The sequence below is a fragment of the Chelonoidis abingdonii genome, chromosome 11, assembly GCF_003597395.2.
Source record: "Chelonoidis abingdonii isolate Lonesome George chromosome 11, CheloAbing_2.0, whole genome shotgun sequence".
Lineage (NCBI taxonomy): Eukaryota > Metazoa > Chordata > Testudines > Testudinidae > Chelonoidis > Chelonoidis abingdonii.
The window spans coordinates 28,461,317-28,488,163 of record NC_133779.1 but is presented as its reverse complement, the minus strand read 5'-3'; the positions used below and the strand labels follow the sequence as shown (position 1 = coordinate 28,488,163).

The 26,847-nt window shown below is 47.8% G+C and overlaps 1 protein-coding gene across 1 annotated transcript in view; it reads right to left on the bottom strand.

The window, feature by feature from the left end:
* The window catches only part of FBN3 (fibrillin 3), a 264,037-nt gene that overhangs the window by 147,313 nt on the left and 89,877 nt on the right, over positions 1 to 26,847 (bottom strand). The window contains exon 6 of the mRNA XM_032799200.2: positions 659 to 856. Within this exon, the coding sequence (XP_032655091.1) occupies positions 659 to 856 (198 nt within the window). The remainder of the gene's footprint in view (positions 1 to 658; positions 857 to 26,847) is intronic.

The window sequence follows — 26,847 nt, the reverse complement described above, 5'->3', positions numbered from 1 at the left end:
GGGCGAAGCAGTTGCAGTGTACGGCACAGAAGAGGGAGAAGACCAAGGGAGCAGTGAGGCTGGCACCACAGGCAGAGCAGCGGGGCCAGCTGGGGTGTGATCAAAACAGGAGCGTGTTATGTTACTCTCCATCTGCGGTGCAAGGGGGCGCCATGCCCTGGCCCTGGGCTTACGTGGGGCTAAGCTCTGCCCCCTTGCAATGGGAAACAAGCACCATGGCTGCCAAATGAAGCCCCTTTACCCACTTGGTGATCACTGTGATTGTTTCCCATATTTCTGAAGTGCGCATCATGAAGTATCTGGCTACTTGTAGCCCAGTTTGGCAAGTTCTCATCGCCGGTGCAGGCAACAGCCAGGCCAGTGCTGGGGAGGGTCCCGAGGCCCCGGGCTCCGAGGCTCACCGCTGCGTTGCAGTTAGAGCTGGATGAAACGAGGGGGTTCTGGTTTGGGAGAATTTCAGTATTTTGATTTTGGTTTTGTTCTGGAGCAGCAGCATCCCGGGGACCCTGCCTTTGACTGGATGAAAGTTCAGCCAACCCGGCTCCTTTTCAGGAGAAACGTCCGGGCTGATGAACTGGTTTCATTGGAAGATTCCCAGCCAGGTTGAGCTGCATTTTCTGTCTGGCTGGACTCAGCAGCACCTTTCCATGGCACTCACCTTGGCAGGCTCCAGTGCGTATATTGGGGATGAAGCCCCGGCGGCAGGGGTGAGGCTGGGCAGGGCACATCTCACATGGGTGACCCCAGGCCCGTCCAATGGTGGCACAACACATGGTCTTAGTGCAGACGATTCCACTGAGCTGGCCCTGGCACATTTGGTTATTCACCTGGCTGAAGCAGGGACCGGTGCGATAGTCTGAGAAGAAACCAAAAACCAGCAGGTTAGAACAAGACCAAAACCCAGCTTTGGCCAGTATGGCCTGGTACCTGCTTCCCTCCCTTGTGCTGTGCTTGGGTGCAACCTGTGAGCTGGAGCCTGCTCTCCCGTTCACAAGGCAGCAACACCAACATCTCGCCCCTGACAATGTATCTCAGCCTCAGAGACCTCCTCAGACTCCAGGCCGCTCTCTGAATAGATTATCCAATCCCCAGCATGTGGGCATTGTGCAACCATTTTTAACTCTTCCCTGTCCAAAGTGGTCTGGCTCCACGAAGCTGTGAACATTCGCAACCCCATATAACTTGCATGGTTTAAGATAGCTGCAGCTGCTTGCCAAATGCCAGAGTATTATGGGATTGAAGATACTCCAACCATTCAGATTACTGGCTGACCTGTCAAGGTCTCTAGCGGTTGCTTGTGATAACTAGCTGTGATATCATGATGCTTGTCAGAGAGATAGACTGTATCTGTCTTCGATGGAAGGTCCTAGGGATCTGGGGGAATAGTCCAGGTGATTTGGATGCTCTGGGAATTGCATTTCCATTGGGTACTTTCCAGTGGATGGGTTTGCACTTTGAATTCCCTGCCTTTCTGACTTTGCTTTTCTTTCAGAGAACAGCAAAGCTCTACTGAGGATTTTCCCCGTAAGTTAGTGACAGCTATTTATACTCTTAGCTCCAGGTTAACAATCTGTTGTGTTGGGAACAGATGTTTAGGACTGAGTTCACTGCTGAGTGGCTTCTAAAGGAAATCGGCTCCAGATCTCTCCTGAAAAGCTTTCTAGAGAGAGAGAAAGCTTCCCAGACATGACTGAGCCCTCCTGGGTTATGGAGTGTGCACAGCACTGGCATAGGAATGCCTGCTCCTCCATCAGTCTGTATCAGGAGAACCTCCAGCAATTATACATGCAATAGTGATTTATTTCTCCTGGGTAACTAGGAAAGGCCCCTTGGCAATTTTAACTGGCTCTTTAACACGTCAATGCTACAGCAACAGTGGGCCCGTTTCCCAGTTCCAACAAGGAGACATCTGTGCCTTACAAGCTACATTGGTTGGGTTATTTGCAGTGAGGAATGGGGTTTTGCTGCTCCCAGGGCTCGCCTGATCCCTGGCTGGGGATATTAGCACATCAGGGATTCATCAGGAAACTCACATCTAAAACATGAAGGGCCTTTTACTTCTGCTGAGAGATGATTTCATGCAAATGTTTCATCTGTTCGTGGAAGAAGGACCTTTGACTGTAATATAGTCAGACTTTAAACTCCTACATTAAACATCTGATGAAGTCCAGGAAACAACAGCGGAGGGTGTTGCTCTGTCTCTAACTTACTCTCATGCAATGTAGGTGCTGGCAGGACAGCCCGGTATTTTACATGCAGGCTGCAATTTTCAAAGTTGCGTAGGGATTTCAGTGCTGGATTTCTCATTAATGAAGTGGGAGCAGAAATTCCTCTGGCAGTGCTGTTAATCCCAGGCTGCATTCTGCATGCTGCAATGTCCAGATGAGTCCACGGCAGCCCTAATGCTAAACTGCCTGGGTTTGAAATGTAGAGCACCAACCTGGTGTGGAAGGTGTGTAGACACAAATAGGGCCACAAGCAAAACCGGGAGGCCATATCTTCAGTAATGACTGGATTTAACTGTGCCCACAAGTGTTTTCTCCTAATATATACACATAAAAGTGCAAAATTAAGACCACACAATCAAGTTTAATTTTTGCATTTCTTGGCTTCTGAATGCTTCATTCCATAACCCTAACACTCTCTGAACATATGTTTTGAATGGAATTTCTTTAGATTGTTGTTGTTTTTAAACCCTAAGACATGCGCAAACAGAAAAAGATTAAAGGAAGCCAAGCAAATCCAGCCAGGAAGAGTGACAGTACAGGAAGCTTATCTCCCTATGTGCCAGTCATACAATTTATTCCTATCCTCACCCCGGCAAGGAAGCTGCTTGGGGCTCGGCCTAGACCAAATGGCGCTCCAGGTGAGGAGTATCTTTGGTGCCCTCCCATGTGTTAAACTTTTCAATACCTTATTTCTTATTACATTTGTAGCCCATTTCATGACTTTGATGCATGAGTTACATGCAAGATTTATCTCTGTCATATAAGAAGATACATTTGTACATTAGGATCTGTAAATCTGTATTCATTCCATATATAAGTAAGGCTGCGAGTCTCTCATGCAGGTTGCAGAAGTTAGGGATTCCGTGACTTTCTGCGACCTCTGTGATTTCTGCAGCTGCAGCAGCCAGTGCAGCTGACCCCAGAGCCACTCCAGCAGCTGGCCGGGCCCAGCAGTACCAGCTGGGTCAGCAATTGCTGGACCAGCCCAAGGGCCAGCTGCTTGGGGACCAGCGACACCAGGCACTGCTGGAGTGGCCCCAGGGCCAGTTGCTTGGGCAGCCCCGGGGCCAGTTGCACCAGCCCCTGCTCAGGTGACCCCAGGCAGCTGGCTCTGGGCACTGCCTGAGCAGCAGCTGGTGCGGCTAGCCCCAGGAACAGACCAGGTAGCAGGGACCACTCCAGAGGTGGCAGGAGCATTGGCCGGAGCAGCAGCCCCAGGGGCAGCTGGAGGCAGTCAGCCCCCGCTACAGGAGCAGCAGTGCCCTGGGGGCTCCCAATAGGGGTGGAGCCTCAACCTGGGCACTGCTGCTCCTGCTTGCATACCTGGGACTGTTTCACAGTCCCAGGTATGCAAGCATCTGCTCCTATAAACCCTGCAGGTCCAGACCTGAGACCTGTGGGTCATGACATTGCCCAGCTAAAGGCTGGGGGAAACAATCTGTGTTTGCTTTGGAACATTCTGGTAATAAAAGCAGACCCCAAGAAGGGCCGTAATTGGATTTGTGAAATCCACTGTTTGAGCTTACTGAGACCCAAAGAGGGCAAACCAAGGCAGGGTGCCACAGAGCCACCCCCGGCCACAAGGGGGCATGGAGGAGGCAACAACTCTGTTATGGTTGCAATGAAATTTCACATATTTCATGAACGATCCCTAGGCCTAATTAACTGTAGGATGGTGCAGGGCACCTAATAAATGAGGCCTATTTCACCTATTTCTCAATGTGTCTGATGTGATTGTACTGTGGTATCTGTAGTGCAGGGGTCGGCAGCCTTTCAGAAGTGCTGTGCCGAGTCTTCATTTATTCACTCTAATTTAAGGTGTCGTGTGCCAGGAATACATTTAACATTTTTAGAAGGTCTCTTTCTATAAGTCTATAATATATAACTAAAGTATTGTTGTATGTAAAGTAAATAAGGTTTTTAATTTTTTTAAGAAGCTTTATTTAAAATGAAATTGAAATGCAGAGCCCCCTGGACCGGTGGCCAGGACCCGGGCTGCATGAGTGCCACTGAAAATCAGGTTGCATGCCGCCTTCGGCACATGTGCCATAGGTTGCCTACCCCTGCTGCAGTGCATTGAGGACTGAGTCAGTTGCAAGCTATCACTTTCAGAGTGTGGGGAGGGGGGAGGGGTTCCTGGGCCTGCTTGAAGGCTGGGGGCTCTGTAGGGAAGTGTATGAGCACAAGCAGTCTGTAAAGAGCCAGCCTAGAGCAAGGCTGCCTTAGGAAGTAGCCTGCTTTGTCTCTCCCTGGTTTTGGATACATGCATTATTGTTCTGAGTTCTAAGAAATAAAGCCATGTTACATTGCAGCCCTCCAGCCAGAGCACTGCATGATTTAATCGAACTTCTCTCTGTCTGTGCTGGGAACATAACTGTATCTGGAAAGGGCTCTGGATTCATTTATAAAGACAAAGCCTATAACCACACAAGGACAAAACTCATGCACCACAACGGGCTTCAAAGCAAAGTAGGGGAAGAGTCAAACTGAATATCTGACAGTGTTGCTGAATGTGCCCCAGAAGGAATTCCTGGCAATTAATAATGGGGCCCAACATTTGCCATTGAAAAGGAAAATGCATCACTTTAAAATATACTTGACAAAAATAGATTTTCATATTTAGATTTAATTCTTTGAGGGAAAGCAGCCAAAGCAATCTGGGAATTGCAGTCTGGAGTCCAGAGTGTGCTGGCAACGTGCCAGCTCCCATCTGGTGCTAATTTTAATGGGTCAAATTATTAAATCTTTAATGAGACACTAATCAAACTTGATAAAGATTATAGGCACACTTATGCAATGGCTGAGGCCCTGTGAGACTCTGCAGGACACTGGCCTCAGATAATTTGTCCTTTGCAGAATTTGTGTCTGTGGCCACATTTTTTGGCGGAGCAGAGCAGAGCTTCATTCCCCACTGAAATCTATGTGGTGTCTTTTTGCTTCCTCTCTGGAATGTCTCACTTGCAGCCACAGTACGAGTGCCATGTGATAGAATTTTCCTAGTTAGGGGCTGATCCGTAAGTACACAAAGTGCTCACCAAAAGGTCTGCAAGAAATGCAGATTTTCAAGCCCTGTATCTGGAAGAAAAAGTCCAGTCCTGAGCTTGACGTGCATACAGGAGTCAATATTGATTGTCAAGTATCAGAGGGGTGGCCGTGTTAGTCGGGATCTGTAAAAGCAGCAAAGAGTCCTGTGGCACCTTATAGACTAACAGACGTATTGGAGCATGAGCTTTTGGGGATGAATACCCACTTCGTCAGATGCATTGATTGTGACCACGTGTATTTGGTACTTTATGCATGACATGTAGCGGCAAAAGGCATCATACCAACTCAGAGTTCAAATGCAGATCCGTTTTCACAATATAGGGATAAAAAGCTTTGTGTGTAAGAATTAACTGCCAAGCAGATGTGTTCCTCCCTCTACCCTTCTTGGCCCATGGGCCTCAGCAGCACCCATTGCCCGCAGTTGTATTTTGTTCACTTGATCTGTGTCAGCTTAGGAGAGGGAGAAGAACCGGAAAGGACTTTGCACATTTGGCTGGTTGTCATGGAGATATTAAGGTTGCTCCTGTGCCTAATGAATGCTAATGCCCAGCACTCTAAAGTCTCAGTCCCTTTGGGAGTTACTCAGGGCTGGTCTACACTAGGGGAGGGAATCGATCTAGGATACGCAACTTCAGCTACGTGAATAGCGTAGCTGAAGTCGAAGTATCTTAGATCGAGTTACCTACCGTCCTCACGGCGCGGGATCGACGCCCACGGCTCCCCTGTCGACTCTGCTACCGCCGTTCGAATTGGTGGAGTTCCGGAGTCGACAGGAGCTCATTCGGGGATCGATATATCGCGTCTAGATGAGACGCGATATATCAATCCCTGAGAATCAATTGTGACCCGCCGATATGGCCGGTAGTGAAGACGTACCCTCATTGGAATCCATTCCATGACACACGGCTCTCAGCTATGCTGCCAGCTTTGTCCAGTCTGAAAGCAGCTATTTACACATGCAGTAACCTTCCCTCTAATGGAAAAACAACATGTGTCTGCTCTGGATGTTTCCTTCCACACGGACTGTGACCTGCGCCTGGCGGGACCACACAGACAGCTGGAGGTTTTAGTGCAGTAGGAGAGTATCAGTATGTTGTATTAGCAGAGAGTGAACAATAAGAGTCAGGGGACTCCTGGTTTCCAGACCTATCTGACCCATGTGCTGCTTTAGGCATGTCACACAGGCTCTGGCTACACCCCACTCCTCTAGTTCCCCGCAGAGGGAGGCAGATTACGGTTTTGTGGGGTCCTGGGTCAGAGCAAGTGGGGGCTTCTCTCCACCCCTTTTGCCCACAGCCCCTCCACGCACTTCTGCCGGGGAAATGGGATTAGGCCTGAGGGCTTTCCCCGACTCTCCCTCCTGCCCAGCACTCCTGCCGGGGAGCAGGATCGGGGCGCAGGGCCTTCCCCTGCTCTGCCCAACTGGTGGTCCTGCTGAGGAAGAGGGTCAGGGAGTGGGGGCTTCCACTGCTCCCCAGCAAGAGGGCTGGGCAGGCAGGCAGAGCGGGGCAAGCCTCCATGTCCTGACCCCACTTCCTAGCAGGTGCGCCAGGTGAGCAGAGCAGGTCAAGGTGAGAGGGCGTCCATTTTCCCAAGGACCCCCAATTGGCCTAATATACCACTGGCCCCCTGCAACTGTGGCCGAAATGTCTGTCTCAACTATCTGCAGTGGCAGACAGTGGTTGGCCAAAGATAGCCGAACACAGCCTGGGCTTGTCAATGAGAAATGTGTTTAGTATCAGTCCTTGGCCAGTGAGGATGGTGACAAATCATACTGCCAACAGATTCCTAACAAACACCATCCTAGGGCTAGTTAGCTATGGGTCTGCAGGCAAGACCATTGCCTCCTGTGCCTCAGTTTACCAATTGGTAAATGAGGCTGCAGAGTTGGATGAACTTTACTGGGTGGAAAGTCGTCCCAGTGGAAGAGACATTTTCATAGGAAATCTGGTTACTAACCTGTGCCATAACTGCTGTTCTTGGAGATCGGCTGCATGTGTCCATTCCGCTCTCGGTGTCAGTGCCCCCAGCGCATGACCAGAGGAAACTGTTCGCCTCAGAGTTACCTGTTGGGTGACTCAAGTACCCTTACTGCCACACAGCATTGCCTACAGGTATAAAGGGCAGAGCTTGCTGTAACTCTTGCAAAGAGGGGAAGGAGGCTGGGTTGTAGAATGGACACATGCCACCCATCTCAAAGAACAACAATAGCAGAACATGTTAATAACCGTTCTTTGAGTGATCCCGTGTGGGCATTCCACTCTTGGTGACTCACAGGCTGTAGAACAGAAGTGGGGATCACAGTCTATTTCCATGAAGATTGGAGAACAACTTGTCGTACCCTAATATCGTCTCTGGAGTCTTGAGCCACAGCACGGTTGGAAGCTAACGTCTGGACTGAGGACCAGGCTGCCACTCCACAAATGTCTGCATTCGGCACTTGTGCCAGAAAGGCTGCCACAGCTGATGTGCCCTCGTTGAAGGAGCTGTGCCTCTGTCAGGCACAGTGACGTTAACCATGTCACAGCACATGCGGATGCAGGATGAAATGCAGGAAGAAATTCTCTGGGTGAAGATTGATGGACCTCTCACTCAGCTTGTATCTGTTACAAACAGCTGGGAGGATTTATGGAAGTGTCTCGTTCTATCTAGGTAAAATGCCAAGGCTCTTCTGATGTCCAAGGTATACAAACACTCTTCCTCCCTGGTCACATCTGGTTTTGGTTAGAATCCAGGCAAATGAATTGGCTGTGGCAAGAAGAAACCACTTTTGGGAAGAATGTTGAATGAGGATGCAGATAAGCCTGGTCCTTAAAAAAGACTGCATATGGAGGTCCTGACATTAATGCCTGAAGCGCTCCTTCTGGCTGAGGTAATGGCCACCAGAAATGCCATCTTCATTGATAGATGCAGCGATTACCAGATAGCCAATGGTTCAAACGGGGGACCCATAGGTCTTCACAGTACTAAGTTTAGATCCCACAGAGGAACAGGGTCTTGCACTTGAGGGTATAATTTAACTAACCCTTTTAAAAATCTTATGAACATGTCATTGGAAAAAACAGTGATTGTACTTTAGGATGGAATGCTGAATTAGCAGCCAGATGTACTTTGATGGAACTAGCCACCAAACCATGGTGTTTCAGGAATAATAAGTAGTCCAGTACACTTTGACTTGAAGAACCGGTCCCATTCTCAAGACCAGATGAAGAAACGCCTCAATTTTGCAAGGTGAGTAAGCTCTTGTACATCTTTCGAGCAAGCCTGCTTTCTAGTGCCTAGCCATGGAGTATCCATGCAGTTAGGCAAAGGGATTGTAGGCTCAGCTGGTATAGGCAACTGTGATCCTGGGAGGTTAGGTTTGAGTCTAGGGGAAATGAAATTGGAGGTTTCACTGACAATGCCAGGAGAGTGGGGAAGGCCTGTGCTGGGACTATAAGTATGACTCTGGCCTGGTCCTGTCTTATCTTTAGCAGGACCCTATAAGTGAGTGGGATGGGCGGAAAAGCATGGAAGACCCTTTGACTATGTCACTAAAAAGGCATTTGTTATAGAATCTGGGCTGTGATGCTGTAGGGAGCAGAACTGCTCACAGTTTCTGTTGGACTTTGTCGGAAATAGGTCCAGCTGGGGAAACACCCATGACTGGAAGATGTATCAGGCCACTTTGGTGAAGAGACCACTGGTGGTGACTCGTAAATAACCTTCTCAGATATTCTGCTACGTCATTCTCTGTGCCCAGCAGGTTAGATGCTTCTAGATTGACAGAGTTGGCAACAAGTAGAATCGCTTCTTGGCAGAGTGGAGAAGAGCAGGCTGCCCACTGCTTGCTGGGGTAGAACATTCCTGCCACGTGGTCTGTGGGGATGAACAGACTGCTTCCCCTGATTTGTGATACAAATAATTGGCATGCCAGAGTGACAGCTTTCAGTTCTCTGACACTGAGGTGTAAGGACATAGATCCTGCATTTGTAGAGAACCCAGATGGGCTCCCCATCCCAGGACCAAAGCATCTACCACTAGCATGAGTGTCAGTTGTAGGTGGGCAAATGGAACGCCTACACATAGGTTGGCTGGATCTCTCCACCAACCCAGGGAGGGGAGGACATGGGAGGGCACTCTTACCATTGAGTCTGACAGCGGCTTGGTGAATAGACTGATGTCAGCCAACCCTGCAGAGTTCTGACTCATAGTCTGGCCTGTTGATTCAAATAGGTGCAATGGACCATGTGTCTGCAAAGCCCCAGTTTCACGTTGTTGTGATCATGTGAGCCTTCAAACCTATAACAAGTGACTGAATTGCCTGGAATCTGGAGTGTGGAAGAAAGGCCCTGGCTTGAGATGAGCCCAGTACAGCTCCTATAAACTCCATCCTCTGAACAGGAAAAGGAGAGATTTTCTGTGTTGATTATCAATCCCAGAGCACTGAACGTTGATGACCAAGGCAACACTGCTCTGCACTTATAGTTTGTACAAGCCTTTGACAAGCTTTGGCAAGGGAGGGGTAAACCCTGTGCTTAATTTGTAATGAAAGATGTGCTAGGGCTCAAGCAATTTTTATATTCATAATGGATGCAGCAAGCCCAGAGGTTATGAACTGCCAAGCCTAGAGGTGCCAGGCCTCAGCCCTGGCACAAATTAAGCACTGGGAAAACCTGCATCCTGGATCTTCAGAGGAATGCAGCTAATTTGTAAAGACCCTGGGATAATAAAAGCTAGTGTGACCATGAAAAACTTTATCTTCTTTAAAAATGTGTTGAGCTGACATACGGTTAAAATTGCTCTGAGACACCCCACCCCCAAACTTTTGGGGTTAGGAAATAGAATAAAACCCCTTCCCTCAGACCACATGGAACCTCCTCTGTGGCTCCCAAGCGAAGGAGCAATTGAAATTCCTGGATAAAGAGTTTCTCGTGAGAGGGGTTGCTGAAGAGGGACTGGGAGGAAGGGTGGAAGGGACGAGGAGAAGAAAGCTGCAGAGTATATCCCACTTACACAGTACTCAAGACCCACTGGTCCAAAGTAATCTGGACCAAGCAATGTGGAAGTGGGACAGATGGTTTGTGAAGGTGCATGAGGTGATGTGAGGACTCCTTGACCGCTTTGACCTCTACACTTAAGTCTGCAGCCACTCTCTTTAACAACTCCTGATAAACTTTAAAATCATCCAGAGGAGGTGAAGATGTGCCAAATAAAACATCCTCGTCTGGAGAGGGCAAAGAGGAAGCAAAACCAGAGGGGCAGAATCTCTTCTGCTGGTTGGTTCTGGAACCTCCTCTGGGATGCTCAACCCAGTGCCAGACTCCAGGGAAGGAGCTGCTTGGTGTGTAAATTCAGCTCTTTTAGACAAGGGCACTGATGTGGGTAAGATCTGGAAACTGCGGGGAAACCTCCAGGGGTTCATAATGGCCACAGATATGGGACAGGGCCCCATTGTCCCAGTCACATTCCCAAGGCAGATCCCACTGAAGGGTCACAGTGGTAGATGGTCAGAGAGGATCTGTGCAGAGACCAGTTGTGAAACATCAGGTTCCACCTGCAAGTCTGATGATGAGGATTTCTCCTCCTCTGACCAGGGTGGGGCTGATCCAATCTGTGCCGGGGACCAGTGCTGAAAGCCTGGCGATGGATAAAGTGACACTATCATAGCAGGTCAGAAGCTGAGTCACTGGCAGAAATGGCAGGGTTCCAAGGGACTGGACTCCGGTAAGGAAGGAGACATTGGCCCGAAGAAGCAGAGCAGGTTTCTTGACACTGCAAATGCCTCCAGCATAGCTGGCATTGAGAGGGTGTTTGGGTGTGGTGCCAAAGAAGCTGGAAGCTTTGTATTTCTTCTTCGGTAGAGGTGAGAGAGAACCTGGCTGGGATTCCGCTAAAGCTGGAAGTGCTCTTCTCATTGAAGCTGCAACACTCAGTACCGAGTCAGACCAGGACAGCTCTGATGGTGGTCTGATACTACCTGCATCAGCAGAAATTTCAGTTTACCCTCCACATCCTTCTTTGTCCTAGGCTTGAACTCCCTGTGAATCTGGCACCAGGCCTTCATGCGTGCCTCTCCAAGTGCTTCAGACAGCTCTTTTGTGGGTTGGTTCCTGGCATAGGCCTGGAGCAAGAAACCTGGTGACCAGGGCACAGCTCAGTACCATACATAGAATAAAACCTCACCTGGAGAAAACAGCAAGTCTAACAGGTACCACTGAGGGGAAAAGATTCTGGCGGCCATATGCTGGGCGCATCAACCCCACAAGAGGAATGCACACATGCAATCACTCAAAGAAAAATCAATTTATTTTCCCATGAAAATATCAGTTTCAGTGAAAAATTTAAATTTTCCTTCAGGAAAGGTCAAAAACAAGCATTTTTGTTTCAAACTGACAAAAATTTTCATTTCTTTTCAACTTAAGGTGCTGGTTCAGCTTTTTTGATTTTAAAAAACCTGAATGGAAACCGTTAATGCCAAAATGTCAATTCAAAACTACAATTTTTATTTTGTTTTGACTTAAATTTTTTAAAATTGAAGCCAAATAAAATGTTCATTTTCAATCCGTTCAAAATGTTCTGACGAAAAAGAGACATTTTTCAACCCCCAAATTTGAACACAAATATTTTGTTTGAAATTTCTTACAGGAGAAATGTTGTTTTCCCGCCACCTGTCTGGGGATGGTACCATCGATCTGTCTCACAGGGTGTTCACAGGTGAAATGAATGCTTGTAAGGGGAATTCAGACCCACACAGATAAAGGTACAAGAGCAGGGGTAAGTGTCTACCATGTCCATTGCTAGTGTAGGCCCCATGAAAACATGCTCCATTTTTGCCATGTGAGCAGACCAATGAAGCGCAAGCTAACTGGAAATCAAACTAATAAACATTTCCTTTAATCTTTCGCTGTCTCTGACTTAGCCTGTCTTTTCTGTAGCACCACTGGCCAGGATCCCCTGGGGAATCCAGCCATGGCCCATGTGAATTCTTTCCTTGCTAGCAAATAAATATAACAACAAGGAAGAGGAGGTTTTTCTCTGCTAAAATCAAAGTCCCTCTCATAATAAAAAATGTTTTTGCTGAAAGTTTTCTCTTCAAACAGCAAGGCCAAGAGCTGCCCATGAGCCCTCCCATGGCAGTTCCATACTTCCCCATAACGAGCTCACTAGGACACATGCCCAGGGCTTCGGCATTGCTCCAGCATGGATTTTAGAGGAATCAGGAGAGTGAAGCCTCGATATCTATTTTCACATGGTTTCCCTCTAGCAGGAGGTTTGCTTACCCAGGCTAGGAGTGCAGCCTTACAATACATTACGTTTCCTGTACGCTTGGAGCTGTGGTAGTACAGAGCACCCACCAACCTGCACTGAACAAGTGCAAACCCAAAATGTAGTAGCCTTGGTTGCAGAGCTGGCATAACCAGGGTGTCTTGGGGATGCACTGATTTAGCAGATCTCCCATATCAGCCTCCACTGATGTGGCTTCTATGGAGTTCCAACCATAAGAGATGGTTGCTTTCCCTAGCAGCATGCCTGAAGGGGGGCAGTGCACTCTAAAAGGCAGCAGGGCTCCCTTCCTGGGCTATGTAATTGGCACCGCCTGAGCTAGCAGAGGTGATTTTAGCAGGTAATTGTTTTCATGCAGGAGAATATGAGAAGATGGTGCACAGCTGTATACATGGCAATGCCATGGTAACAGCACAGGCCGAACTCTGGCATAGGATGAGTGACTACAAGTCCACCTAAGACACCAGAGTTGCACCCACTTACACCAGATCTGAATCTGTCCATTTTGAAGCAATGCGCTTGCCTGCAGGTCTCTACAGATAATGCAGCTCTGATTATACATGATCACATGGGAAAACCCCCTCCTCCCACCTTGTCTCTGGCTGGCTGGCTTTGTGACTTTGCTCCCCAGGGGAAAAATCACACTCTGTCATAAATATAAAGGAAAGAGTAGCATAAAATCCCTCCTTGGCAGCTGTACTGAATTGCTTTACCTATAAGGGGTTAAGAAGCTCAAATAACCTGATTGGCACCTGACCAGAAGGACCAATAAGGAAAGACAATACATTCAAATCCGGGGTGCGGGGGGGAATTTTGTTTGTGCTCTCTTTGTTTGTTCCCTCTCCGGATGGAGAGAGAGACCAGGCAGATACATCTCCTGAAAACATACCTGAAATGATCCATCTAAGATTACAAAAATTGTAAGTAAGGCAAGGAAATGTGTTAGGTTATCTTTTGTTTTAGCTTGTAAATATTCTCTGTGCTAAGAGGTAGTTTTATTCCTGTTTTTGTAACTGTGAAGCTGAGTCCAGAGGGGAATCCTCTGTGTTTTAAATCTTTTTATTATCCTGTAAAGTTACCTTCCATCCTGATTTTGCAGGTGTGATTCTTTTACTTTTTTCTTTATAATAAAGTTCTTCTTTTAAGAATCTGATTGATTTTAGTGCCCTAAACATAAAGGGTCTGGTCTATACTTACATTAAAGGCAACTGGTTGGTATATTATTCTCAAGCCTCCCCGGGAAAGAAGGTGAAGAGGCTTGGGGGGATATTTTGGGGGAATAGGGATTCCAAGTGACCCGTCCCTGAATTTTTGTTTAAATCACTTGGTGGTGGCAGCAATACCGTCCAAGGACAAGGAAAGGAATTTGTGCATTGGGGAAGTTTTTAACCTAGATTGGTAGAATATAAGCTTAAGAAGTCTTTCATGCGGGTCCCCACATCTGTACCCTAGAGGTCAGAGTGGGAAGGGAATCCTGACACACTCCAAGGAAATAGTAGAGAGAGATGTTTTAAAAGTTTTCCTGTCCTATTTTTATAGTTTCCTGTCAAAGCCTTAAGCCGATGAAACCTGAGCTAAGATTCATGCACATCCCTTCTCCAGGGACTCTGGATGCCAGGCACACAGGCAAGGTATAAGGCTAGTTACTTTAAACAACACTTGAAAAGGAGGGAGTTTGTCTGGAGGTTAAAGCAACAGACTCGGTGTCAGGACTCCTGGCTCCTCTATTGCTAAGTTGCTGTGTGACCTTGGGCAGGTCAATTAACCAATTTGTGCCTCAATTTCCCCACCTTTAAACTGGAGATACTATTTCTTACTCCCCTTTGGAAACGTTTGAGATCCTCAGCCAAAAGGATCTAGAAACCATACGTTTATTATTATATACCAGTATACCAGCTCATGCCCTTTGCTCAACCCAAGCCCTTGAAAAGGGTAGCCCTGGGCTTCTGGAAGAATTGTAATGCTGGATCAGCATTCTGAGCACATGACAATACTGAGCTGAGGGAGACGAATCTCAGACAAGGAATTGACAGAGCACAGAGCAAGTGTCCAGTCCTGTCTCCTGCTTGGTTAGAGAAACCGGGAGAGTCATTGAGAACAATTGCAAAGAAGTTTCTCTCAGCAATGTAATCCTTGGTGAGCTCTGTGCTCCCTCGGATTGCTGCCATGCAGGACGGCAGCATTCAGGGATACAGGACCTTTCGATGAACATTGCAGGAGATTCGTGGAAAAAGAGATTTCACTCTTACAATCATGGAAATCCAATGTTAAGGATTATGCTCAGCCAATCAGGTGTAAGCATTCCCTTACTGGCATGATGTCATCTCCTCTGTAGAGTTTCTTGTAAACTAGTAACTCCATAGCCTTTGTTACAGGCTACCCACACTGCGGATGACCCAGGCCCAGGGTTTGGCCCAGTTACCCTGCAGGATGGCAACTCTGGCAGCATTTTGTTTCCCACGCAGTGGCAGATTAGGATCTGTTAATAACTGAAATCAGAGCATCGGTCTCTCTCTGGGGCTCTGCACATTGGTATGTTCACTACCAACTAGTGGGGACTCCCAGACTGTGCAGTACATAATATTCAAATACTTCTAACTGTCAGTTCTGAATCGAATTTTTCCAGGTCTTCATGGAGGACTAATTCTCGACAAGATTGAGGTTTCAGAAATAAACCTTTCTGGAGTTATCCAACCCCAAAACAAGCATATGCACATTTGTTGGCCCGCAAACCCTCAGCTCTACTGGTGTGACTCTGGAGTAACGTTACTAAATTCCCTGACAACTAAGGTCAATAGCTGGCCCATGTTTGAGTAACTCAGAAAAACAAGAAGGATTTTAATTAACAATTTTTCTCCATTAGAGTGAAACCAAGAAAGAAACAAACTCAGCTCAAAGATGCTTAAGGAAGGTTAACACTGCCAGAGGGGCACTGCCCCTGCGAGAACAGGCTCTTTGTATGTTGTGTGTGGTTGGCAGACATGCTAATGTGGCCTGGGATCAGCTCCTGTTACTGAAGGAACTGGGGTGATGCCCCAAAAGAGCATGCATGGGACATGGTGTTAGGGGACTGTATTTGTGCCTCAATGTCCCACTGACTCTGAGTCAAGTGGCACCTTTCCTAACAGCTTGGAAATCCCCCTCCTCCACTGGGAGATCTATCACTCCTTCGCACAGCACACAGCAGTGACCTCCTGCACATAACGATATTTCGAGACAGCTGCTCAGCTGCTGAAATTTGCCATAGCTCCAGCTGCGAACCTGCCTAGTGAGTACTCCCTATTCATGCATTTATAACTTACCCAGCACCAAGGTAGACGTCACCTCACTCACCGCACTGAGTTCTCAGAGATTTGCTCATGGTCTTTGAGCACTGTACCAAAAACAACATGCAACTCTAAGCAGAGTCAGATACACTTCATGTCACTTCTCTCCAGGCAGAGTCATTTCAGACCAGATTTCTTACTGCAGTCAAGGGACACTACAGGATGAAACAACTACAGGGCATTACATCATTGTTTAGGCCCAGATGTTTAAAAGGATTTAGGCACCTAATTCTCATTGTTTTCAATGAGTTCTAGGTGCCTATATCTTTGAGGAGCTGGGCCTTGGTACATTTTCTTAGTCTTGTCACAGTTTTAGCTCCATTTCTCAGGAACCAGTCCTAGCCTGTGAATGAAACTCCCATCAGAACTAAGGACCATCTCAAACCTCCCACCCTGGGCTTCTTCCACCTGTCTCCTCTAACATACACATACAGCAACAAACCAATGACAAAAACCAACACACTGCGCTGCACTGCGCTGCATATACAACTCTCCCCCAGGAGGGGATGAGAGAGAAAAGGAATCACACTGCATAGATGTGAGTCCCATTCCTAAATGCCCTAATGGAAGATAGTAGTGAGGAGGGCAATATAAGAACTTATATAGAGCAGGCTCGATTAGAATTAGCTTATTAGTCCTGTTCCTCTTTGGAATCTCTGTAAGGAAGAAACCTCATGGAGGCAAATACAGTTTGTGTCTAACACTTTGACTCAATTCCTGCATCTCATATAGGTGTGGAGAACAGGGCCGCCGGAGGGCAGCAAATGGGGCAATTTGCCCCAGGCCCCGGGCCCCTAGAGCTTCTAGTTTTTGGGGGCCTCTGGAGCAGGGTTCTTCACTCGCTCCGGGTGCCCCATAACAATCTCACGGGGCTGGGGCTCCAGAGCTTCTTCTGCTCTGGGTCTTCAACTGCAATTTGGTGGCGGAGGGTCCTTCCACTCCGGGACACATCGCCGAAGAGCCCCAAAGACCCGCGGTGGGGGGTCCTTTCGCCCCGGGACCCGCTGCCGAAGTGCCAGGTCTTCGGCGGTAATTTGGCGGTGGGGACCCCCTGCCATGGGTCTTTGGGGCACTTCGGGGGCGGGTCCTGGGGCGAAAGGACCCCCTGCTGCCGAATTACCACCAAAGCGAAGGCCCCCCACCGCCAAAGACCCCAGGCCCCCTGAATCCTCTGGGTGGCCCTGGTGGGGAAGGCAGATTCAGTAGCTGCCTTGAGCTTTCAGCCATAGCCATAGAGGGGAAAGATAGTTTCTAAACTTTACTGCTGGTGCTGTCTGCACTATACAAAAACACTGGGGCAGCACTGCCGATATCAGACAGTCGAGTGCGAGCAGCCTGCACTATAAATTAATCCAGCCAGATCTCCCAAATCACAGAGGGCTCAAGCCTGCGAGACTGGGAGCACTGCCTGTTGTTATGGTTGCCTGACACTTCCCATTGTAAGACCTTGTTTCCAGTTGCTTAGAACTTTGCCAAATGTTAGCCACTTGGCTGACATTTTCCATGTCAGGGGCTGCTTTTTTTTAAAAAAAAATTCAGCCAAAACACTTCAACTGTTTCTGAGAATGAGGGTAGGGAAAAATACATTGTTTTGCCCATATTAAAATATTCTGATGGCCTTTTTTTTGAGAAGATCTAGTGCCCCCATGCATTGGGGTCAGGAAGAAAATTTCCCCTGGGTCAGATCAGCAGAGATCCTGTTTTGGTTTTTTTGCCTTCCTCTGCAAACAGGGGCACAGGTCACTTGCAGGTTTAAACTAGTGTAAATGATAAATTCTCTATAACATGAAGACTCTAAACCATGATTTGAGGACTTCAGTAACATAACCAGAAGCTAGGGGTCTATTACAGGAGTGAGTGGGCAAGGTTCTGTGGCCTGCAATGTGCAGGATATCAGACTAGATGATCATGATGGTCCCTTCTGACCTTAAAGTCTATGAGACTTGACCTTTGGGTCAGGGATGTACCTTTTGCTGTGCCAGTGAAAATCAACCCAAATTGCCCAAATTCTAAGCCTTTGCAAAATCACAATTCACAAATGCTCAGTAGATATGTGCTAGAGCTCAGTAGCTAAAATCCCCAAAGATTCTGTCTGAACTGAGCATGCTCCAGCCCAGGGTTGCAGGGGCTGAGCAGGAATTTCCCTGAAATTGTAGTTCTGGGCTGCTACAGGCCATGCCAGAGCCAGAGACTGGAACAGAAAGCAGGGAGACCATCTCACCTGTGCTCTTCAAAGACCACCCTGAAGAGGATGGACCTGCTCTGGGGATGGATCAGGACTTTGTAGTGAAGGAGGCTGTTGTCTGTAGGCTCCTCATTCCTGGAGGTGATTGCAGGAAGAGAAAGGATAGTCTCATGTTTAAGGCAGTCAAATGCTGCCCTGGAGAATTGGATTCTATCCCTGCCTCTGTCACAGAGTCCCTGCATGGTGCTGGGCAAGTCACTTCAACCAGACTTTTCACCGGTGGGTCACCAATTGTGTGTCCTCATTTTCTGGGTGCCTGACTTGGAACCCTGCAGTCTGATTTGCTGAAGTGCTGAGCGCTCACAGCTGCAACTGAAAGCAATGGCAGCTGGGCTTTGAATATATACAGTGCTAGATGAAGCTCAGTACGCTTAACAATCAGGGCCTAGGATTCTCAAATTGGGCACCCAAAATTAATAGATACCTTTGACTTTAACATCTCTGTGCTACAGTTCCCCATCTGTCAAGCGGGAATAATCCCAAACTCGCACCTCGTAGGGTCATTGTGAAAATAAATGGTGATGCACTCTACTATAGTGATGAGCACCTCAGAAATTCCATGAGGAAACCAATACCTAACATAAGAACAGCCATAGAGGGTGTCATGGAGTGTTGGGGAGTCACCCCAACTTCCTGTGATTCACCGTGACTCTCAGCCAGCCAGTAAAACAGAAGGTTTATTAGACGACAGAAACACAGTCCAGGACAGAGCTTGTAAGTACAGAAAACAGGAACCCCTCAGTAAGATCCATCTTGTGGGGTAGGGAGCCCAGACCCTGATTCTGGGCCTCCCTCTGTTTCCCCAGCCAGCTCCAAACTGAAACCCCCTCCAGCAGTCTCCCCCAGCCACACACCCTGGCTCCTCCTCCAGCCTTTGTCCAGTTTTCCGGGCAGAAGGTGTCACCTGGCCTGAACCCCCTCCTGGGCTCAGGTTATGTGCTCAAGTATCATCCCACAAGTGAAGTCAAACCCTGATATTCCACCACCGTCAGTGTTAATGCAGACAGTAAACTAGTAACACTCCCATGCAACATTACCAAGTTAATACCCCCTACTCCCTACTCCATCACAGAGGGTCAGCCCAAAGGTCCATCTAGCCTAGTGTGCTGTCTTCTCACAGTGGCCAGTGCCAAGTGCTTAGGAGGGAATGAACAGAACAGGGCAGTTTGTCAAGTAATCCAGCCCCTGTCATCCAGTCCCAGCTTTTGGCAGTTGGAGGTTTAGGGATGCCCAGAGCTCAGTTCAGCCTTGAGAACAGAAATTGAATAGAACGCAGAAAGGCTGTCAAGCAATTGAAAAAATTAATCACGATTGAAAAAATTAATCATGATTAATCACACTGTTAAAAAATAATAGAATACCATTTATTTAAATATTTATGGATATTTTCTACATTTTCAAATATATAGATTTCAATCACAGCACAGAATACAAAGTGTACGGTGCTCACTTTATATTTATTTTTATTACAAATATTTTCACTGTATAAAAACAAAAGAAATAGCATTTTTCAATTCACCTACTACAAGTACTGTAGTGCAATCTCTTTATCATGAAAGGTGAACTTACAAATGTAGAATTATGTACAAAATAACTTGCACTGAAAAATAAAAGACTTAAAACTTTAGCGCCTACAAGTCCACTCAGTCCTACTTCTTGTTCAGCCAATTGATCAGATAAACAAGTTTGTTTACATTTTCAGGAGATAATGCTGCCTGCTTCTTGTTTACAATGTCATCTGAAAGTGAAAACAGGCATCTGCATGGCACTGTTGTAGCTGGCGTCTCAAGATATTTACATGCCGGATGCTCTAAAGATTCATATGTCCCTTCATGCCTGACTCCCATTCCAGAGGACATGCGTCCATGCTGATGATGGTTCTGCTCAATAACCATCCAAAGCTGTGTGGACAGACGCATGTTCACTTTCATTATCTGAGTCAGATGCCACCAGCAAAAGGTTTATTTTCTTTTTTGGTGGTTCAGGTTCTGTAGTTGCTGCATCAGAGTGCTGCTCTTTTAAGACTTCTGAAAGCATGCTCCACACCTCATCCCTCTCAGATTTTGGAAGGCATTTCAGATTCTTAAACCTTGGGTCCAGTGCTGTAGCTATCTTTAGAAATCTCACATTGGTATCTTCTTTGCATTTTGTCAAATCTGCTGTGAAAGTGTTCTTAAAACAAACAACATGTGTTATGGTAGTCTTGGATGATGACCCAGCACAAAAAATATGGCAGAATGCAGGTAAAACCATGGAGCAGGAGACATATAATTCTCCCTCAAGAAGTTCAGTCACAAATTTAATTAATGTATTATTTTTTTAACAAGCATCATCAGCATGGAAGCATGTCTTCTGGAATGGTGGTCAAAGCATAAAAAGGTATATGAATGTTTAGCATATCTGGCATGTAAATATCTTGCAATGCTGGCTACAAAAGTGCCATATGAATGCCTGTTCTCACTTTCAGGTGACATTGTAAATAAGAAGCTTTAAGCATTATCTTCCATAAATGTAAACAAACTTGTTTCTCTTGGCGATTGGCTGAACAAGAAGTAGGACTGTGTGGACTTGAAGGCTCTAAAGTTTTGTTTTTGAGTGCTGTTATGTAACAAAAAACCCTACATTCGTAAGTCGCACTTTCACAATAAAAAGAATGCATTATAGTACTAGTATGAGGTGAATTGAAAAATACAATTTCTTTTATCGGGGGGAGTCGTGTTAGTCTGTATCCACAAAAACAACAAGGAGTTCGGTGGCACCTTAAAGACTAACAAATTTATTTGGGCATAAGCTTTCGTGGGTAAAAAACCCACTTCTGCATCTGAAGTAGTGGGGTTTTTTACCTACGACAGCTTATGCCCAAATAAATTTGTTATTATTTCTTTTGTTTGTCATTTTTACAGTGCGAATATTTGTAATCAAAAGTAATATAAAGTGAGCACTGTACACTTTGTATTCTGTGTTGTAATTCAGATCAATATATTTGAAAATGTAGAAAAGCATCCAAAAATATTCAATAAATTACAATTGGAATTCTATTGTTTAACAGTGTGATTAAAAATGTGATTAACATTTTTAATCACAATTTATTTTTTTGAGTTAATCTCATGAGTTAACTGCGATTAATCAACAGCCCTCGTACACAGTAAATGAAACTGGTGCCTACTGAAAAATGAGGAGAAAACAAAATATTGGGCAGGACCTGTCTTGTGAACGGAATGAGGTACGGTCCTGTGGAAAACGTAGGATGTGACCATGTAACTAAAGACTATATCATAGTGTATATGCACCAGGGGGTTGAATTAAGGTTGCACAGGCAACTCTTAATTCTGGCATTTCCTAACTTTGAGTGCTTGGCTTTGAAACCTGAATCATTTTCTTGTAATGTTGTTTTCTGTGTGTAATATATACGAAACCCCACTAATGTGCCTGTCAGACTTGCCTTCTCCAGGGATTGCAGGGGAGGACTCTTTCCCATGGCCATAATTAACTTTTCAAATAAATTGTCCTGGAGGGAGAAAGGAGACTGCATTATATTAAATCACATAGCAAGGCCTGGAGCAGAAACCCACATGGAAAGCCTGTTATGTGAGATTCAAATAACAAAGAGTCAGCCTGGGCCCACTGCTCTCCAGTCTGGTAAATGTGCACAGGAAGAGCAGTCCTACGCTGGTCACACTTACGTATGAGGACAGAATCCTGGGGCAGCACTAGGTGAGATTTTCCGGTCCATGTTATGCAGGAGGTTAGACTGGATGATCAGAAGGGTCCCTTCTGGCCCTAAAAATGATTATGGGCCGGTGTAAATCAGCAGAGCTCCATTGACTTCAGTGGAGTTTATACTAGATGAGGATCTGGCCTTTGAATGTATGTGTACATGCCTCAACAGTAGCCATTTCACAGGCCATTGCGAGGGCTGTGAATGGCTTCTCTTATAGCGCCTTGTTTCCACAAGTTCCTAATTCTTGAAGCAGGCTCCTGTTGGCTGGAATGGGCCCACACATGGGCTCTGTCCAACGTGAATTGTGCTGGAAAGTTTGAGAAAAATCCTTTCTGCCATTGTTGAGTTAGGGAGGAGTGAAAGGACACAGTTGCCATTCTACCTGCACATAAGCCATGGCCACAGAAAACTCAGAGCCGCTTTGAACCCTGGAACGTGGCCTTGGCAGTGTCCTAACTGGGCGCTGGCCTGTTGCTTGGACTGACTGAACAAAGCTATGATCATTTGTACACTGTGCCCTGAGTCTTGTGAGCTGAAAGCCGGCAGAGGGTGGACCCAGACCGGGAGGCTGCTTTGGCCGTCAGAAGGACTGGGAGCTGCATTGCTCTAGAGCTGGTCTTTTTCTTTTTCCCTAGCAACAGGGCTGCTGGGGGGGACGGGAGAGGAGGGGGGCAATTTGCCCTGAGCCCCAGAGAGGCCCCCATGAGAATATAGTATTCTATAGTATTGCAACTTTTTTTTATGGAAGGGGCCCCCGAAATTGCTTTGCTCCAGGCCTCCTGAATCCTCTGGGCGGCCCTGCCTAGCAAAGAGAGGAAATGAAACACAGGGGCAGAGCTAAGTGGGCACAGGTCACACGCGTGCAGGTGGAGCTCGGGGTCCTTATATGTTCCTCTCCTACGCTGCGTCGGTTTGCGCTGGTACAAACAACTCTCTCGCCCTCTTTTCTATATCATGGCAGACACTCCACTGCCCTTCGTCAGTGCCTCACGCAGATATGCTGTCCCGCAGTGATTTTGCATGTGCACAGGGAGGGAGCAATCTGACTGCTCCTCTGTCCTGCAGAGGGCTGGGGGTGGGGAGGCCACAGCTCCATGTGCTTCTGGGCCCATCTGGGCAGGTGGCTCTCAGGGTGGGGTGGGGGAGGAGTGAGCAGGGTGCAGTGAGAGCAGGGACCGCTGCTGTCTTCATCCCTTGTGCAGCTGTGTAAAGGAGGGAGGCTTCCCGGCTGTGGCCAAGCAGGAGCTGCACACAGGTTGGCACTGTGCGGGGACGCAGGGAAGAAAGAAGGCCTGAATGTGCACGTGGTGGAGCACTCCTGGCCCCACTGAAGTGAATGAGGCCACTCCTGTGAACAAGCCCTCGCCAGTGTGAGCACAGAGCATGCCCTGCATGCCCAGGAGAGCCAGGCTGCAGAGCTCAGTGGCTGCAAATGCATTTGTTCTGATGTGCATCCACGACATCTGTAAACACATCCCTGGACACTGGACCACCATCCAGCAGGCAAGCACCCCTCAGGGCACAGGTCCTTCCCCCCTCATCACTGCACCTCAGACGAATGCTCAGAAACAAAAACTTCACCACGCCCTTCCCTCCAGACTCAGAATCCCACCCCCAGACCTGCGGTACCACCAGGATACCCTGGGGAGGGCAGGAACCTTGCAGCATGGCCTGACAGTCCTCAGATCTGGGCCTGGAGGATCAAGGGGAAATTCAAGAACCGCTCCCCAAGAATAGGCCGTGGGCAGCCTCCTGCTGGGTAAAGAAGAAAGCAGTTAGATCAGGGCTCTCAGCTGATGTGGTACCACATTGGGGAGACAGGCTGGTCTCTCTGGAAGACAAGGCTCAACCCACTTAGGACTTTGTAGCTAAAACTGAACACCTGAAACTCAAAAATCACTAGGTAACCCATGCAGATCACTGAGCGAAGATGTGACATGAGCAACACACTCCTCAGAAGTTGATTGTGGGCTGCCAGGTGAACCGCAGTTCCTTATGGTCTGGAGTAGGAGCCTCTTGGAGAGTTCGTTACTGTTAACCACTCAGGTGAGGCCAGATGTCCCCAAGAGCCAGGGGTGAAAGTAACTCACAGGAGCCTGGAGGAGCACTTTTAATGCTGGCCCCAGCCTGGCCACCGGAGCTGCAGGCCAGGGCCGGGATTTAAAGGGCTCCTCTGAGTTCCCGGCCGCCTGGCCCGGTCGCCGGAGCTGCAGGCCAGGGCTGGGATTTAAAGGGCTCCTCTGAGTTCCCGGCCGCCTGGTCAGACACCAGGCTGCTGTACTGGACTCAGCCTTTAGATCCTACGTGCCTTTAAGCCAGTGGATCTGAGAAGTGTCCAGAATCTGTCTCTTAGTCCAGACTATCTGGCACATGTCCAGGGTACAGACCGTCTATCTCATACCCCCTCCTTGGGATGTGAGACCCACCCCCTGAACCAGAAGCTCGAGGCTCCAAAATAGTGTTTATCCCCAATCTCCCCGACTGCTTAAGCATTCTCTCCCCAGAGCTCCACCCTTGTGGGTACTTCAGTTACTGTTTAATCCTTTGGTGACCTTGTGACAATTAAAACAAGGGAACACACAGGCTTTGCAAAAGAGCTTCTAAGCCAGACACACTTACTCACAGACAAAGCAGCAGAGTTACTGATCTAGGCAAAACTAACAAACTCCTGCATGCAGAACCCCCACCCACCAGTGCCCTCACCATACCCAGATTCTCCAGGGGTTCTTTGGTTCGTGACCTTTCAGGGTCCTAGGCCTCTCCTGCACCCTATCCTGCTCAGTTGTCCTATTGTCTGCACCCCACCTCCTTGTGGCTCAGGGTCCCACATGGCAACACCATGGTTTCCCTGGTGACAGAGGCAGTGACTGATCCCCCGCCTGTCTGGATTTGCACTCTGGGCGATTGCTTTGGAGCTTCTTTGTCCCGCTTCTGCTGAGGAGAGGTGATCAGATTTTCTCCCCTGCCTCTCTCAGGCAGTTATAGGCCGAGGGGGAGATAAGTTCCCCTCCCTCCTTGCTGCTGCTTTTTCTACACTTTTCCATGCAGCTGCTTTACATTTCTTTGGGGCTTTCCCCGCCCTCTCATAGGTATCAAATGTTTGGCAATATTTTTTTACAGCCTCAGTTTCCCCTGCCCCAGCGGGGGGGTTGATTCACAGCCCTGCTCATCTGGGCTTCAGTTTCCTCATTCCAGACTGCATTCTGGTCACAGTCACGCTTAGCACCACCTCTGTTTTCCTGGTAAGAGAAGACAGCGAAGCAGCCCCCATGTGGGTGTACAGCTCCACATACTACCCCTCACCACCTGGAAAGCTGGACACACAGTGTAGCCATTTTCTGTGGAACTTTAAAATCTCTTAGCCAAAGGAAGTGGTTTCTACAGAACAAAAAGAGACCAGTTAATCTCTCAGTTTTTGCCTTAAGTTTCTACTGTGGTAAGATTTGAAAATACTGGCATGTTATCAGGGCCGGTGCAACCATTTAGGCGACCTAGGTGGTCGCCTAGGGCGCTGGCATTTGGGGGGCACCATTTTCTTCGACAGTGACCGCGGTGGCTGCATCTTCATCCGCCCCAGTCGCCGCCGGCATTTAGGCGGAGAGAGCTGGGCAGGGGAGTGCAGGGAGGGCAGCCTGCAGCAAGTAAGGGGCGGCATGCAGGAGAAGTGAAGTGGCCACAGCGTGCTCGGGAAGGAAGTGGGGCAGGGATGAGCTCCTTCACTTCTCCCGCCTCCCAGGCTTGCGGCACCAATCAGCTTAGGCGCTGCAAGCCTGGGAGGTGGGAGAAGTGAAGCAGTGATGGGGCGCTCGTGCTCGTGCGCAGAACAGGAGTGAGCTGGGGCAGGGGCGGTGCCTCAGGGTGGAGGGGGGTGGGGAGCTGCCGCAAGGAGGGTGCCTCAGGGCAGAGGTGGGGAGCTGCCATGAGGGGGGCACCTCAGGGCGGGGGCACCGGGGGAAGGGCGCAAGGTGGAAGTTTCGCCTAGGGCGCGAAATAATCCTTGCACCGGCCCTGCATGTTATATGCAGAAAGTGGAAATTTACCCCCAAAAGGTATTTCCCAACTAGCACTTTCCACACTAAAAGTAGAGACTCATTTTCATGAGAATTAGCAAATTGCATCCAAGGCAACATTTCACTATTTCCATGGGAGTAAAACAAAGAAAGCCTCCAAATGTCATCCTTGGAACAAAGCATGCCTTCACCTGAGCGAAATATTGCCATTTTTGCTGTAAAATCTTTTCCATTTGCGGAAGGAATCTCTCCACAGTGTGGGAAAGAGTCGTGATCAGAGACAAAACTTGGGCTTCCCCTCTTATAAAACAGGAGAAAACCGTTAAAAAAATTATTTGGCCCTTTCTCTCCACAGAGCTAATTTTCTGCACTGAAAAACTCTTGACACTGATGTAACATGAGCTCCCATTACCAAATACTGCTGGAATTATATGGAGTATCAGCTATTTCTTCACTCCTGAAGATGGCAGAGAGCGGCAATGATGTTACGATTCTCTGAGTGTCCTAGTCATTAATCTATTCACCTCTAAAGTGGAGTATTTCCTGAAATAAGCATAAAGGCAGCCAGAGTCCTCCCATTTCAAAGCAGCCTCTCACTGTAGTCCCAGAGCTGCTAGACTGCTACTTGCTGAGCACAGGGCAGCAGAGACATGGGACTCCAGGCAGCTATTATGCTGTGAGGGGTCAACACAATGCTTGAATTTTATGAAGAGCCTTTCCTGTGGCACTCACAACACTGAAAATTATTAAACCCGAAAAACCATTAAAAATTCTCCTTTACTTTTCACAAAATAAACTCTAACAAATGTGATCATAATGAAACAGTGGCAGGGATGGTTTGCACTTCGCTTGAGCCTTTCATCAGATCAAATTTGGAGCTGTGCATGTCTCTAGCAAATACACTATGGTAAAAATGGTCAGCACTAGGCCCCATATTCATATCTAGGCACTCCCCATTGAATCTATTGATCCATTATCTAGAAATAACGTAGGTTCTGAGATTCAG